The 17,201-nt window shown below is 45.7% G+C and overlaps 1 protein-coding gene and 1 pseudogene across 1 annotated transcript; both read right to left on the bottom strand.

Moving 5' to 3' along the window:
• Nucleotides 1–6,841: 6,841 nt before the first annotated feature.
• The window catches only part of LOC129326939 (zinc finger protein 721-like), a 36,803-nt pseudogene continuing 26,443 nt past the window's right edge, over nucleotides 6,842–17,201 (bottom strand).
• LOC129326930 (zinc finger and SCAN domain-containing protein 31-like) lies at nucleotides 12,846–13,615 on the bottom strand. The gene is made up of 2 exons (XM_054975264.1): nucleotides 13,123–13,615; nucleotides 12,846–12,957 (listed from the first exon to the last, which is right to left on the bottom strand). Exons 1-2 carry the CDS (start codon nucleotides 13,534–13,536, stop codon nucleotides 12,859–12,861), a joined length of 513 nt encoding a protein of 170 aa, XP_054831239.1. The 5' UTR covers nucleotides 13,537–13,615; the 3' UTR covers nucleotides 12,846–12,858.

Here is a 17,201-nt window from a genome sequence, read left to right as displayed (position 1 = left end):
GTGGAAAACTAGTCGGAGTGAGGTTGATAAAAAGGAGCATAAGCTGTGGGAAAAAAAGTGCAAGTCTGTGATCAGACAGGCAAAAAGGGAATATGAGGAGCATATTGCAAAGAACATAAAGAAAAACAATAAACAATTCTTTAAATATATTAGAAGTAGGAAACCAGCTAGGGAGGCAGTGGGGCCCTTGGATGACCAAGGCGTAAAAGGATTACTAAAGGGTGATAGGGAAATGGCCGAGAAGCTGAATGCATTCTTTGCTTCTGTCTTCACTGTGGAAGATAAGAAGTGCATGCCCACTCCGGAAGCACTGACTTTGGGAGGGGTTTTGAAAGACCTGAGTCACATTGAGGTGACGAGAGAGGAGGTTATGCGACTGCTAGATAATTTAAAAACTGATAAATCACCGGGCCCAGATGGCATACATCCAAGAGTTCTGAAAGAACTCAAGTGTGAACTTGTAGATCTCCTCACAAAAATATGTAATCTGTCATTAAACTCTGCATCTGTTCCTGAGGACTGGAAGGTAGCTAATGTTGTCCCCATCTTTAAAAAAGGTTCCAGGGGAGATCCGGGAAATTACAGGCCAGTCAGCCTGACGTCAATACCGGGTAAGTTGGTGGAAACTATTATCAAAAATAAAATTAGTGGGCACATTGATGACCAAAAGCTGATGAGGAAAACTCAGCATGGGTTCTGTAAGGGAAGATCTTGTCTCACCAATCTGTTAGAGTTCTTTGAGGGAGTGAACAAACAAGTGGACAAGGGAGACCCGATAGATATTGTTTATCTTGACTTCCAGAAAGCTTTTTGACAAAGTTCCTCATCAAAGGCTCCTAAGTAAGCTCAGTAGCTATGGGATAAAGGGCCAAGTCCTCTTGTGGATCGAAAACTGGCTAATTAATAGGAAACAGAGAGTGAGTATAAACGGGCACTTCTCACAGTGGAGGGTGATGAGCAGTGGGGTGCCACAGGGGTCGGTATTGGGTCCAATGCTTTTTAACTTGTTTATTAATGATTTGGAATTGGGATTAAGCAGTGAAGTGGCTAAATTTGCAGATGACACGAAATTGTTCAGGGTGGTGAAAGCCAGAGAGGATTGTGAGGCACTCCAAAGGGATCTGTCGAGGCTAGAAGAGTGGGCATCCATGTGGCAAATGAGGTTCAATGTAGCCAAGTGCAAAGTAATGCACATTGGAACCAAAAATCCAAAATATAAATACAAGTTGATGGGGTCTGAACTGGCGGAGACTGACCAAGAGAGAGATCTTGGAGTCATGATAGATAACTCACTAAAAACGTCAGCACAGTGTGCGACTGCCATAAAAAAAGCTAATGCTATGCTAGGGGTTATTAGGAAAGGGATTGAAAACAAATCAGCCGGTATCATAATGCCTCTGTATAAATCGATGGTGAGGCCTCATTTGGAGTACTGTGTACAGTTCTGGTCGCCACACCTTAAAAAAGATATCGTAGCACTGGAAAAAGTACAGAGAAGGGCAACTAAAATGATTAAAGGGTTGGAACACTTTCCCTATGAGGAAAGATTGAGGCGCTTGGGGCTCTTTAGCCTGGAGAAAAGACGACTGAGGGGAGACATGATAGAGGTTTACAAGATAATGCACGGGTTAGAGAAGGTAGAGAAAGATGTGTTTTTCTCCCTTTCTCACAATACAAGAACTCGTGGGCACTCTATGAAATTATTGAGCAGTCGGGTTAGAACAGATAGAAGAAAATACTACTTTACACAAAGGGTGATAAACACATGGAATTCGTTGCCACAGGAGGTGGTGGCAGCTACAAGCATTGCCAGCTTCAAGAGGGGACTGGACAAATATATGGAGCAGAGGTCCATCAGTGGCTATTAGCCACAGGAGATAGATGGTATTCTCTTTGTGGGGAGGTGGTGCTCTGTTGTCTTGGTGCTGGAAGGAAGGCAGTGGGAGGGCTTCTGGTGTCCTGGCCTCACTGACAGTCCTTTAGATGGCACTGGATTTCTAGCCACTGTGTGTGACAGAATGTTGGACTGGATGGGCCACTGGCCTGATCCAACATGGCTTTGCTTATGTTCTTATGTTCTTATGTAAAGCAAACCACACAGTGCAAGTCAATATGATCAGTGGCTGGGATATTCAGTACACGGTACAACAGGGTATGTATTGCAGACATTGGAAAGCAGGCATACCTCAGAATAAAAGGATGAAACACTGCTGAAGCCAAAACCTACATAATTCGATACGAACATGTTCATTGACACAGAAGTGCATATCAACTCCAAAAGACAAAACCCAGTAGAATAGTCTACAGTCATGGTCCCTTTTCACAATGATCTCTCTCTCAGCCATTTCTTTCACCACAGGCCTATTAGCTGAATAGAAAGCCCTCCTTAATAATTCAGTTTGTAGGTGAAAGCTGACAGGAATAAAATTGATTCATTTGAAATGTGGTGCTGGAGGAGAGTTTTGCAGATACCGTGGACAGCCAAAAGGACAAATAAATGGGTACTAGATCAAATCAAACCTGAATTCTCCCTAGAAGTTAAAATGACAAGACTAATGCTATCGTAATTTGGTCACATTATGAGAAGACAAAATTCTCTGGAGAAGTCAATAATGCTAGAAAAAGTGGAAGGCAGTAGGAAAAGAAGCCACATCCTCCAGTTTGCAGGATCTGAGCAAATCTATTAATGATAGGACGTTTTGTAGGTCTTTCCTTCATAGGGTTGCCATAGGTCAGAGGCAACTTGACGGCATATAACACACACAGGTGCTACTGGACCCTTGCTTTTCCTTTTTGTGTTTTTGCATGACAAAGACCTTTGTTTCTTCAGAAAATTGTTATGCTGCCTCTCCAAGGAACCTGAATAACAGCTTAAAAAGCACATAATAGTGAAAATATACATCTGTTAATTAAACATCTAGCATAAAAAATCCAGCCAGAGTATAAAAACATAGAAGCTTCAATGAAAACAAGAAACACCCTCTAGACTGAAAGGATCCTGTATACGTTGAAGGCTTTCACGGCCGGAGAACGATGGTTGTTGTGGGTTTTCCGGGCTGTATTGCCGTGGTCTTGGCATTGTAGTTCCTGACGTTTCGCCAGCAGCTGTGGCTGGCATCTTCAGAGGTGTAGCACCAAAAGACAGAGATCTCTCGACACTGAGAGATCTCTGTCTTTTGGTGCTACACCTCTGAAGATGCCAGCCACAGCTGCTGGCGAAACGTCAGGAACTACAATGCCAAGACCACGGCAATACAGCCCGGAAAACCCACAACAACCATTGATCCTGTATACGTTCAAAATTAGGGCCTCTTTCTGTTCTCTGGCTCCTCCTTGGCTCTGCTGGTGTCCACGAACTACTGTTTTAACCTTCTCCAGTTGTCTGCAGCATGATTAGGGAGGTCAAACATCTCTGGGACTTGAAGTTGCTCTGTTTGGCTTCTGGGCCACTCTTTCTAAATTCACAACAACTGCTTTGCACTTATACACCCCACTCCTGGTACCATGTAATGTTCTCTGGCTTCAGAGCGCTGCAAGAATCTTTAGTTTCTAGTCCAGCAATGCTTTTATTAAGCTCCTCTTCACGTGCTCCATCTGGCTACTTCTTTACAAACATCTTTGATTCTGGGATGTTCCATGAGGGGTCCTGGAGGCGTTTTGACATCTTCTGGGCATGGAGCAGGAGTCACTGGGAGTGTGAGTTGCGCAGTTTTCGTTTTTCTGCCTGTGAGAGAATTTTCCCCTTTCAATTCAGACACTTCCACTACCTGGAAGCCGAAGGGCCCCAAGAGGCTTGCAGTCAACTGCACCATGTTGGCCATGAGTGGCTGAAGCCTGAAAGCCTAGGCAGATCATGAAAGGGAGGGGAGGAAGGATTACATTGGTACTAAGCTTGGCAGTAATATGGGCGAAAAGGATCTAGAATCCTTATTAGACCATGAGTCAGCAGTGTGATGAGGTAGCTAAAAAGATAAATGCGATTTCGGGTTGAATCAACAGAAGTATAGTGTGGTGGGCTCTCCTTTGGAGGTTTTTAAAGGGAGGTTAGTTGGCCATCTGACAATAATGCTGATTCTCTGAACCTAGGCAGATCACAAGAGCAAGGGGAGCAACATCAGGGCTTAGTTCTTGTGTCCCTTTCTTACAAGCCCAGGGTAATGCTGATTGCCACTTTGGGGTCAGGAAGCAATTTTCCCCAGGCCAGTTTGGCCAGGGATCCTGAAGGTGTTTTCACATCTTCTGGGCATGGAGCAGGGGTCACTTGGTGTGTGTGTGGGAAGTAGTTGTGAATTTCTGCGTTGTGCCGGCAGTTGGACTAGATGACCCTTGGAGTACAGTTCAGCTATATGTTTTTATGTTTATTGTAACTGAAAACTCAACAAAAGAATTTAGAAGTTGTACAAAATCAGACCCTTATTATACAAAATGTTAGACACTAATGTTTCTACACCTTGCCTTTCTTCTGACACCTTTGACAGGATGCATGGTTGCTGCTCTGCATGGACTTCATGACACCTGGTAATAGAGGAGCTATGACTGAAACTTCCCACAGTGGAAGCATTTGTTTGTTTGTTTGTTTATTACAATATTTACGCCCAGCCTTCCCACATAGTTCAAGGATGCTTACAAAATGATTTTAAAAACTTCCTATTTAAAAGAAATATAATATATAATATATTTCATCACTTCCTCCCCCCCCTTAAAAGATAGCTGCCCTTCATACAGCCTTAGGATTTCTCTCTTATGTAACAACTAGCAAGAAAGCCCATTGTGGGGAAAAATACAACAGGATCTAGAAAGAGAAGGGCAGATAGGCAGGCATTCCTTCCTCCGCCGTCACTGATCCTGGCCGGTGAAGGAGGGAGTGGGCATTGCCACCTGCTCCATGGCAAGGAAGGCAAGGAAGTAACACTCAATGGACAGAGATTACGCTTCACTCATTTTGCCACTTGCCAGAGTGCTGCAGTGGTTTATGCTATCGAATGCCCCTGCCCACTTGTATACATAGGATGTACCATGAGACCTATCAAGGTGCGTATTCTAGAACACATATCCCGCATCCGGAATTGTGTTCAGGAAGCGCCCTTGACACAGCATTTTATTGCTAAACAACATAAGGAGAATGCTATTAAGGTTTTTATCCTGGGAGTTTTATACAAGCACAGTCATGACAATGCTCCAACAGCACTCTTGCATAGGGAGGCAACTTGGATTCACAGATTGGATACAGTCCAGCCACGGGGACTTAATCATGACCTCTCCCTTAGTTGTTTTCTTTGAAGTTGTTTGACTCGTAGCTCCTAATAGAGATAGATGTCAAAGGGTTTGCTGCAGTTTGAGAGAGATAATGAGCAAGATCACTTTAAGAGTTTGATTGATCATTAGCCAGCAAAGACAGAAACAGGGAAACGCTCAGCGTTTTCAGTGCACAAGCAAGTAAACTTAGCCATTGTGCTCCAGGCTTCAAAGATTGATGATGAATTAACATTAGATTAAGCTTGTTCCTCCCATATTTTATTTTATTTTATTGTTAATTGGGAGTATGAATGGCTGTACATTGGATACGAAAGGATTTTTGTATTTTGTATTATAGCGAACAACACGCTCCCGATGAAGGTGCTACGAAATCTGCAGCGTTTAGCCGGCCCCAGATTGGGCGTGGTTTGAGAGTTTGTTCCTCATTTCAAACGGTGACGCTCCCTTTTCATCTGGGAGGTTCCAGGAATTTGCTTGTTCGACACAAGATTTTGCATAGGAATCTACAATAGACTCTGTTTGTGTTTATGCCCGATTGTTGGATGTACAATTGTGAAGGTGTTCCCTGTACAGTTTGTTATGGATATGGAATGAGATAATGTGAATGAAATTGATATATGTATGAATTACCACTATTTATAGCACTTGCACTTTGAATACAATTTTGTTAATTCTTTGATTAGTTTTGTGTGTGCTTCCCATGGGCTTGTTCCCTCTCTGTCCACTTGTATATACGGGGGCAGCCAGCTGCTTTTTTCAGTTACTCCATGCCTGCTACAGGCTGGGTAAAGGGGGTGGACACTACAATCTGCTCTGCTCCTGATCCCAGCTGGCTGAAGGGAAAATGGGCATTGGTTCCTGCTCCATGTCTGATCTCAGTCACGTAAACGGGTGGGGGGGCTTTGCTACCTGCTCCACACCTGATACAGGCCGAGTAAAGGGAGGTAGCATTGCTACCTGCTCCGCTCCTGATCGCAACTGGCTGAAGGGGGATGGGCATTGCCACCAGCTCTGCTCCTAATACCAGCTGGGTGAAGATGGGGGGGCGGGCATTGCCACCTGCTCCACTCCCGATCCCAGATGGCTGAAGGGGGCAGGTATTGCTACCTGCCCCGCTCCTAGTACCAGCTGGGTTAAGTTGGGGGTGGGCATTATCTCCTGCTCTGCTCCTAATATCAGCTGGGATAAGGCATTGGACAGGCATTGCCTCCTGCTCCCCTTCTAATACCAGCTGGGTTAAGGCGGGGGTGGGCATTGCCACCTGCTCCGCTCCTAATATTAGCTGAGTTAAGTTGGGGGTGGGTATTGCCATCTGTTCTGCTCCTAATACCAGCTGGGTGAAAGCAGCAGGCTGGTATTGCCACCTGTTCCCCTACCGATCCCGGCCTGGCCTTCCTGCCATGGTACATTTTCTGGAGGGACGTGGTGCCTTGCCTGGGCTTCCCTCCACAGCAGCGTCCTCTGGTGGTGCACCAGGGTATAAAGTGAGTTGTCTGAAACATGCTTACTCAATTATATAGTAGAATTTTGATAGAAAACAAGATAGTAACATTCAGTTTAATAACATTCGATTTATATACCGCCCTTCAGGAAAACTTAACACCCAATAAAAGCAGTTTACAAAATGTGTTATTACACGCAACAATTACTCTGTGAGGTGGGAAGGTCTGAGACAGCACCAAGAAGCTATGACTGACCCATGGTCACTCAACAGGCTTCACGTAGAGGAGTGGGGAATCCAAGCCGGTTCTCCAGATTAGAGTCCTGCCGCTCTTAACCACTACACCAACCTGGCTCCCAACTCTTTAGATCTAAATTAATATCTAAGTGTTTCTTCCACAATCTTAGAATATATAGTTTCTCATTGTATGGATATGTTGATGGACAGTAAAGTCTTTCCTCCGAGCAAAGCTCTTTTCACAGTCCGCACATTTATATGGTTTCTCACCTGTATGGATACGTTGATGGACAGTAAGGTCTTTCCTCCGAGCAAAGTTCTTTCCACAGTCTACACATTTATATGGTTTCTCACCTGTATGGATACGACGATGGACAGTAAGTCTGGAACTGTGAGCAAAGCTCTTTCCACAATCTACACATTTATATGGTTTCTCCCCGGTATGAATACGTAGATGGACAGTAAGGTCTTTACTTCGAGCAAAACTCTTTCCGCAGTCTACACATTTATATGGTTTCTCACCTGTATGGATACGTCGATGTACAGTAAGGTCTTTATTCCGAACAAAGCTCTTTCCACAGTCCACACATTTATATGGTTTCTCACCTGTGTGGATACGTTGATGGACAGTAAGTCTCGAACTATGAGCAAAGCTCTTTCCACAGTCCACACATTTATATGGTTTCTCCCCAGTATGGATACGTTGATGGTCAGTAAGGTGTACATTCTGAGCAAAGCTCTTTCCACAGTCCTCACATTTATATGGTTTCTCACCTGTATGGATACGTCGATGGACAGTAAAGTCTGTACTCCGAGCAAAGCTCTTTCCACAGTCTACACATTTATATGGTTTCTCCCCCGTATGGATACGTCGATGGACAGTAAGGTCTGTACCACGAGCAAAATTCTTTCCACAGTCTACACATTTATATGGTTTTTCCCCTGTATGGATACGTCTGTGGATAGTAAGGTGTACATTCTGAGCAAAGCTCTTTCCACAGTCCGCACACTCATGTGGTTTCTCCCCTGTGTGGATGCGTCGATGGATACTAAGCCTGGAACAATGAGAAAATCTCTTTCCACAGTCCACACATGTATAGGGTTTCTCCCTTGTGTGTTCTCTCCAGTGCATATCAAACACTGATGGGTGAATGAATTTTTCCCCACACTTGGGGCAAATGATTCCTGTATGGTGTGGCAGGATGTCCTGGGATTCAGCATCCTGAGGAGCAGAGGATTCATTCCCCCTTTTCCATCTCGTTCCATTGTCTCTTCTCTGCTCTTCTCTTTCCAATGGGAATTGTTGTAGTTCTTTCTCAGGTTTTTCCTGGGGACCATCAGCCTCTGGAAGAAACAGGAAAGTCTGGTGAGACCTGGTTGTTGAGTTTTCAGTTGCAGGAAACATAAAAACTTATAGGGGAAATGGACTCCAAAGGTCATCTATTCCAAACCCAAATACAATGCAGGAAATTCACCTCCGCTCTCTCAGTGACTCCTGAGAAATGCCATAAAGAAAGCAAAAAATCTGCAAGATCCATTGGCAATCTGATCTGGAGGAAAATTTTGTCCTGACCTCAAGTGCCGATTGGAATTACCCTGAGCACATAAGAAACGGCCATGGGAACTGAGTTCCAGTTCACTCTTTCCTGTCCTCCCTTCAACTATCTGCCCAAGCACATAGAGTTTAGGAAGTTATTCCTGAAGTTTAATGTAAAACTCCTTTGGTTTAATTTTATCCTGTTGTTTCTGGTCCAACCCACTGGGGCAACAGAAAACAATGGGCTCTAGAAAAGGCAAGGCAGGTGGGCCAGGCATTGCCCCATCTGCAGCATCCCAATCAGGGAGGGGGAAGGAGGGCAAGGCACCCAAGTGGGGCATTGCCCCGATGTGGGTGGGGTGGAAAGGAGGGCATGGCCGCTGGCAGGGCATTGCCTCCTGCCCAGTGCCTTGATCTGGGCATGAGAGAGGAGGGCAAGGTGGCCAGACCAGGCTATGGCCCCCTCCTCCGTTCCCCGTCTGGGTGGGGGAGAGAGTGACCAGGACAGGTAGGGAGGCCCTTCCCTCCACCAGCCAATCCCAATGGTGAAGGGAAGGGAGGGAGGTGCTCCCGCCCGTTGGGCCACCTAGCCACCCAGATCCAGGGCCAGTGGTTTGACAGATGGGCAGGCCCTTCCATCTGCCACTGGGATTGGCTGACGGTGAAGGGAAGGGAGACGCACCTGCCTGGTCTGCAGCCTGGCCTGCCTAATTCAAGACAGGTGGCTTGACGGGTGGGTGGGCCTTTCCCTTCACTGGAGGAGGGAGGAGGGAACTTCAGCACAGGGAAGGGAAGTCCTAGCCCAGACACAGCCACCACGATAACAGCGTCTCAGCCCCCTCCAAACTCAAAGACAATCCAGCATCCCTGTCCGATACCATGTGGCCTTGAGAAAGGGCCACGGAGGTCTCCTCTCCCTTTCAAGAGACCCCGTACACCTTGCAGGGTGCAAAAAAAAATCTGTTCATGGATCCCTTATAAATCTGATGTCTCTATTTTGGACGTTTTTTTATCCCACCCTTCCTTGAGGGGGCTCACAACAGCATTTTCATACAGACTACCATCTTTCTGGAAGGATGGGCTCCTTTGATTTTAATGTCAAACTGGTACACAGGAATTCTGTAGGCAAGGCTGTCTGGGATATAGCAAATCTTGCTAAACCTGCTAAAATCCAGTGTTTGTTCTTCAAAGCTCTGCTGCACCCTATTCTTGTGTAGGTTGACCAGGCTGAAGCCTACACTGGTGAAAGTAGAATGAACACAGAGGAATGACCCCAATCCATCCTTTCATCCCCCTCCCCACACGGCTATCCTCCCCATGCCCAACGGGAGACCATAAAGGCCGTGGAGGAAGGAAATAGCTCTTTACACTTTGTGAAATGCACAGCAAGGGACTTCTATATACATAGGTATTATTATGGCTATTTAAAAAGTTTATTTCCTTGGCTGCTTTCTAACTACCATGAGGCCCTACTGATATCCCATAACCTGTTCATTTCAGTTTACAAACCAACATTTAAATTTACAAAGTTAGACTAGATGAGTGTGCTAGCTATGCAGAAGCACAACCTTGGCCTGCACACAGACCTGCCCCTCTTGCCTACTGAGAGTCCCCTTAAAAGGGGTCATTTTTGCCTTCGGCCTTTGTGAATAAAGGGAAAGGGCAGCCTTACCCAGAGAGGCCACAGCCTGACAATTGTCCTCCATGACTTCCTTGTGAAGGCTTCTTTGGCCCGGATCCAGCATAGCCCACTCCTCCTCAGTGAAATGCACAGACACCTCCTCGAAGGTCACCGGACCCTGACAAGAGAAAAAAAAGAAAACTTAGGGAACTGGCTGGATAACCACATCCAAAGAGTGGCTTTGGCATCATGTCTGATTGGAGGGAGATGTCCAGCAGAGTGTCACGGAGCTCGGTTCTGGGCTGAATGCTTTTCAATATTTTTATAAATGGTCTGGACAAGGGTGTGAAGGGATTCCTCATTAAATTTGCAGATGATGCCAAATTGGGAGGAGTCACAATGAAAAGGAGAGTTACGGAAGTACACAAGACAGGGATAAAATTCAATGAGATCTGAAGACACTAGAAATATGGGAAGATTTGGATTAGATGTGAATTAACATGGATAATTGCCAGGATCTCCACTTGGTTAACATAAACAAAAAGCATGCATACTGGATGAGGGATACACTTCTGGGTAGCAGTGTATGTGAACAAGATTTTGGGATACTCGTGGATAAGGAGCAACATATGCACAGGCAGTGTGATGCAGCAGCAAAAAAGGCGAAAGCAATCTTGGGGTGTAGCATCAAAGCATAACCCCACCTGGAGTATTATGTGCACTTCTGGCGGCATTACTTAGAAAAAGATGTGGCCAAATTGGAAGCGGTGCAGAGGAGAGCAACCAGGATGATCAGGGGCCTGGAGGCCAAGCCCTATGAGGAAAGACTGAAGGACCCATGAACAGTTTGAAGGACCCATGAACAGTTTGAAGAGGAGGGGAGACATTATCACTCTCTTTAAGTACTTAAAAGGCTATCACTTAGGGGAGGGGAGAAAGCTGTTCCTACTGGCAGCAGACATAGGACTTGAAACAGGGAAGGTACTGGCTGTTTATTAGGAAAAACATCTTCACATTAAGAGTCATCCAGCAGTGGAATTGGATGCCAGAAGTGGTGGGTTCTCCCTCATCGGCAGTCTTCAAGAAGCGGCTAGACTAATCCATGCTGGGGCTGTTTTAGGTTGCTTTTTGAATTGGGCAGGGTTTGGACTAGAAGGTCTGTTAGACCCCTTCCAACTCTGATTTTGTAATATGACTTTTGATTCTTTCTCTCCTTTCACATAATGTAATAATTCTTCCCCTTCTAAGCACAATCCAAAAAGATTATAATTAGACACCTGCACGCAAGATTCAAACTTCCATCAGAGCTTTTCATTTTCCCTCCAGTGAAGATCACAGACAGGGGACAAGGGAAGGAAAGAAAGATCTTCAGGGAGGCAGCCAGGGTCAATATTTGCAGTTCCACACTTACCCCATCTGACCGTACAGGAGCTGCTTTCTCTATGGTGCAAGGAGATGGCAAAGAATACATCGTTTCTTTCAAGGCCTCGCCTGGAGGGATCAAAGAGAACTGGAAAATATTTAAACTTTCCAAGTATTTAGCATTTCAGTTTTTTGCACGGGAGAAGTAGATTCTTCCTCTCTTGGTCCATGGTCCCAACTACACTTGCACCCTTATTTAGGATAATGTTGTAATTCCCAATGTTTGCAAAATCTACTCTTGGTACGCTAAAAAATTATGGCTTGTTTATCCAGTGGTACAAAAATCAAAACTTGAGAAGGAAGACGTTTGAAATGTGAGGAACAGGCAGCAAGATCGGCACATATAGAAAAAAGACAACCCTGCTATTGGTGAAGTACCACCGCCAGCGTCCCATAGAGGAATTCCCCCTGTCCATCTCCCGGCAAAGGTCATCCGTCAGGGTGACCAATGCTGTTTCAATCCCATAACCAAGCCTAAAAGTAGACTGGAAAGGATCTAAAAATTTGGCTGGTCCCGGAAGGCCTGAAGCGGTCCTGCCACCACCCTTTCCATCACCTTCCTCATGAATGGAATATTTGAGACTGGTAGAGTGAGATCTCCTGGCTCCAAACCTTCAAGGACAATGTTCATGTTCTAAAAATCATTACAATGAGAAGTATGACCAACAACCAGACAAGTTGGCCTCCAGCCACCATCTGGCCCTGTCTCTGCTCATCCAGGGTCCAAGCCAGAATGCAGGGAAGACATTTTATCTGAGAAGTGATGAGCAAAACAGCTGCAGCCCAGCGCAGAGGCTGGGGCCTGTTACTACCTGAGGCAGGCCCTTCGTTGCCATGGAGACCATGAAATCCCAAAAGGCTCCAGGCCAGGGAGCCACAGCATAAAACATGTTTCTTCGCCGTAAGATCTCCTCAAGGATTTTCATTTTGTTCCTCTTCTTTTTGGCCCAAGGCTCTATCTGCCCAATTTTTAACATTAATTTATATCAATTGCCATTTTTTTTAGTTAGGAGGCAACTTTGTTCTCAGTGCCCTTCTTGCTGACACCCGAGGTGAGATGGACCGGAAATATTTTTGTCATATTTTCTCCCATATGTTTAGGAGATTCTCACTTGCAACAGGATCAGGGTTAAACTATAAATCCCTATCATTTTTTGCACGCATATAATATAATTGGAGATAGGTATACCCACGCGAAACCATTAGTATTCCAATTATTTAGTGAAGATTATGAATTGATTCTCTCTTTTCCCCTCACTTAAAGGATATCTCTGAAGTGGGAAGCTGGAATGGAGCATTCGTTCCACAATGGACAGGGGGCAGGGAAGCATAAATGCAGCCCACTTACACTTGAGAAGGAAGTCCAGTGGGAATAACAGCCCTTTTAATCTTACCTGGAAATTCTGCTCCATGGTAATGCTCCTCCACAATCTTTTCCTGCACCTGAAAGAGAAGTGGGGATCCCAGAAAGGGGACATTGTTGAGAAAAGGAGCAGGGAAAAGGTGTTGGGAGGGATTATAAAAGAGTCAGGGCAATCTATATGGATTTCAAGGGTATCTTTGATTGTATCCAGTGCCCCAGATACTCCCCATGTGTGTTCTTCTCACCTGTTGGACCTGATTCTTGGCATCTGCCTGGCTCAGGAGGAAGCCTTCTGCCAGGGCCACTGCCTGGGAACTGGTCTCTGGCCTGCATTCCCTGACCCAGCTCTCCATCTCCGGGGGCAGGACGGCCAGGAATTGCTCCAAGACCACCAGGTCCAGGATCTCCTTCTTGCTGTGCGTTTCTGGCTTCAGCCACTGGTGGCAAAGATGGTGCAGTCGGCTGCAGGCCTCTCGGGGCCCTTTGGCCTCGTGGTAGCAGAAGTGCCTGAATTGCTGGCATTGCCCTTCTGAAGGGGGAAAATCCTCTCCCAGGCTCTTCCACATGGCACCTTCCCACACTTCCCTTCTGCTCCCAGCCTCGGTGGCTTCGGGGCCTTCTCTTGTCTCTGGACCAACTGAGTCCTGCTCTTCCTTCATCCTCCCTTCCTCTCCAGACAGCCTCTACCTGGACCAGTGGATCGCCTTCCTCCTGTGCCGGATCCTTCAGTAAAGGCAAGTGCTGGATCTGTGACCTCCTGCAAAGAGAAGACGGATTTGCTAGAAACATAGATATGAGCACCTGCGTTTAAATAGGTGACCTGTGACTCACGAAAGCTCATGGAACAGCCCACAATAGAGGACCTTCAACACAGCAAGGAGAAAGGCTCCACTTTGTTTAACAAAAGCATTGCTAAACTATAGACTAAAGATCCCTACAGAGTTCAGAAGTAAGAAAACATTACATGGTACCAGGAGTGTGGTGCACATTTGCAAAGTGGTTGATGTGAAGTTAGAGTGGCCTGAAGGAGAACAGAGCAACTTCGAGTCCCAGAGATGCTGCATCTTTCTAAGCATGCTAAAGACAACTGAAGAATATTTCAATAGCAATTCATGGAAGCCAATGGAGCCATGGAGGAGCCAGAGTGGAGAAAGGGAACCTATGGTTGTTGTGGGTTTTCCGGGCTGTATTGCCGTGGTCTTGACATTGTAGTTCCTGATGTTTCGCCAGCAGCTCTGGCTGGCATCTTCAGAGGTGTAGCACCGAAAGACACACTGTGACACTGAGAGAACTCTATCTTTTGGTGCTACACCTCTGAAGATGCCAGCCACAGCTGCTGGCGAAACGTCAGGAACTACAATGCCAAGACCACGGCAATACAGCCCGGAAAACCCACAACAACCATCGTTCTCCGGCCGTGAAAGCCTTCGACAATACGAAGAGAACCTAGTTTTGACCCTTGCAAGGCCGTGTGTCCCACCGATTTGCCTCATGTCCCACCGACTTGTCTCACCTTTTAAGGTAAAGAATTGAATACTATCTTGATAGGGTGTCTTCAGTTCAGAAACTGTTATTCATTATCCGCATTTTTATACTCTGGCTGGGTTTGTTTTATGGGGGATTTTTAATGAAACATTTTTTATGTTTTCATGACAATGTGCTTCTGAAGACACCTCGGTCAGGGTCTCTGGAGGGGCCACACAAAAATTCTCTAAAGAAACAAGTATCTTTGTCATACAAGAGATCAAAGGTTGGCAGAGATCTTTCGAGTTCTGTGGCTGATCTGGGAAACCCAAGTCCAACACGTGACTTCGCAGGGCTTAATGACTCCTTCAGAGGGGATCAGATTGCCCTGGGTCCCTATGAATTCAAGAGGCGGGGTGGATTTCTAGAAGCCAAAGATCTTACATTACCAAAGGCAAGTGAAGTATGCTGGGCTCCAGAAGTCACCCAGAAGACAGCAGATTTGTCAGCGAGGAAAAGTAGCGCTGAGTCTGTGGGCAGGATTATAGTTACAGTGCATAACAGCGTGAAGAGGGGAACCTTCCAAAAATCCAAGTTTGCTATTGTGGAACAGCAAGAAAAAAGAGAAAAAAGTGATGTGGGAACACAATAGCAGTTTAGCAACGTCAAGCTCATGACAAAATTATGGAGCTGCCTCTTTGTCTATGGGAGCTTCTCTCATCTGAGCCAGGTGTTCTGCAGGTGCCAGCCTGAAAATGGGCCAAATCTACAGATGCCTGAAGTCAGGAAAGCTCCCACTCTCCTGGCTTTCTGCAAACTATGCAAAACTGAATTATCCAAGAGAAGTTTTTACTGAAGCAATTGGCTCAGAGATGCTCTCCAAAAGGGACTGGGACTGTAGACTATTCTACTGGATTCTGTCTATTGGTGTTGATACAAAACTTTCATGTCAATGAATATGTTCATGTTAAATTACTAAGGTTCCAAATCTGCAGCTTTTTCTCTTTATATTCATATTTTCGTTTGCTTTCAAATGTCTTGAATCCACATCCTGTTATATTGTTTATTGAACGTCCCAGCCATGGATCATATTGGCTCACACTGTGTAATCGGCCTCAATTCTCAGAGAGAAACACAGACTATAAATAATGTAAATAAAATAAAAGTAACATAAAGAGACACCCAAAGAGAGGCCTTTTGCTAGAGTTTGCAGACTGCAGAGAAAATACAGCAGAAGGTGCCTGCCTTCTACCAGGGAGGAAGAACTCGGCTCCACCTGCAGTGAAGAGGAGCTTCCAGAGAGCAAGTAGAAACGCCCTTTGGATCAATGAAACCCTCTGGTGAATCGCAGCAATAGCAGGGAGGCGCTTTGCAAAGGAGATATGATTGCATTACTTACCTGTTTTTGAAACGTTCTCAGGCTCTGCTTCCTCTCCCCTCCACCCAACCACACACTGGCCACTCAACACACACATGGGACCCTGGGACTGGAAGTGACTGTGGCAAGTCAGGGGGCCTACTCTCTCCCCGGGCCTCTCTAGGCATGGAGGCTCCTTCCCTTTAACCCTTAGGTGGAATCTCCAGAAAGCGAAAAAAGACCCGCTTGTGGCTTCGCCCAGCCAGAGCGTGCATTTGTACATTGAATTAAAATAAAACCAGTGTACATTTTTTCCTATATGCAGCACCCACCACTTTGGGGAGCTGTCACCACACAAAAACGTGAATGGATGCTGCATATAGAATTAAAAACGATATACAATGTAAGAGTGGTTTTCTTTTATTTATTTCAACATACAAATACACCCTCTGGCAGGGCAAAGCCACAAGTGGGTCCTTTTTGCTTTCTGGGGAGTCCACCGAAGGGTTAAAGGGAAGGAGCCTCCATTCCTAGAGAGGCCAGGAGAGGGGAGGCCACCTGCTCCAGGGTCCAATGTGTGTGTTCAATGTGTGGTTGGGCGAAGGGCAGGTGAGGCAGCACCTGAGAACTTTTCAAAAATAGGTAAGTAATGCAATAATAATAATAATATTTCCTTTGCAAAGGAAAATATTTCCTCTCTGCTTTTGCCATTATTAACCAAAGGACCTCATTTATCGAAAGGACTGTGCTGCTTGCTCTCTTAACTAGAAGTGGAGCTGAGTTCTTCTTGGAATAAGGAATGCTCCATTTTCTCTGTCTTCTGTTCCTGTCTGCGAGCTGTAGCAAAATGGCATCTGTTTATTTCATTTTTTTTTGTTATTTATATTATTCATAGTCCGCTTTTATCACTGAGACTCCAGATGGATTAGACAGTTTGAGTCAATATATCAATGGCCCGGACATTAAATAAGCAATACACTAGGAGGGTATGGGGCATTGGAAAGCGAGCATGAATCCGAACATAAAGATGAAACACGGCTGAAGCAAAGTCTTGGTAATTTAACATCAACATTTTCATCGACATGGAAGTTGCATATCAACAACTGAGAGACAAAAGCCAGTAGAATAGCCGACAGTCGCAGTCCCTTTTCGGGAACATCTCTCTGAGCCACTTCTTACAGCCTATCAGCAGAGCAGAAAGCCCTCCTGAGTAATTCAGGTTTTCATCATTTGCAGAAAGCCTGGAGTGTGGGCGCTTTCCTGACCTTTCCATAACTGCCCCCCACCCCCACCCCCGCCCCCAAGGAATGCCCGTGTGTGGCCAGCTGTGGATTCTGGCCATGGTTAGGGTGGCCCTGTCCAGGTGGGCAAATATGCCAGGGTGGAAACAAAGGGAAAGAGGCAGCCCCATCATTCTTTTCATAGGGCTGGTGTTGCTGTAATGCAGTCCTGCTCCCAAAGGCCCTTCCAGTTTTTTCTTGCAGTCCTAGAATACCAAACTTG

The sequence above is a fragment of the Eublepharis macularius genome, chromosome 4 (genome assembly GCF_028583425.1).
Source record: "Eublepharis macularius isolate TG4126 chromosome 4, MPM_Emac_v1.0, whole genome shotgun sequence".
In the NCBI taxonomy this organism is placed as follows: domain Eukaryota; kingdom Metazoa; phylum Chordata; class Lepidosauria; order Squamata; family Eublepharidae; genus Eublepharis; species Eublepharis macularius.
This window is presented reverse-complemented; position numbering and strand designations above follow the sequence as displayed.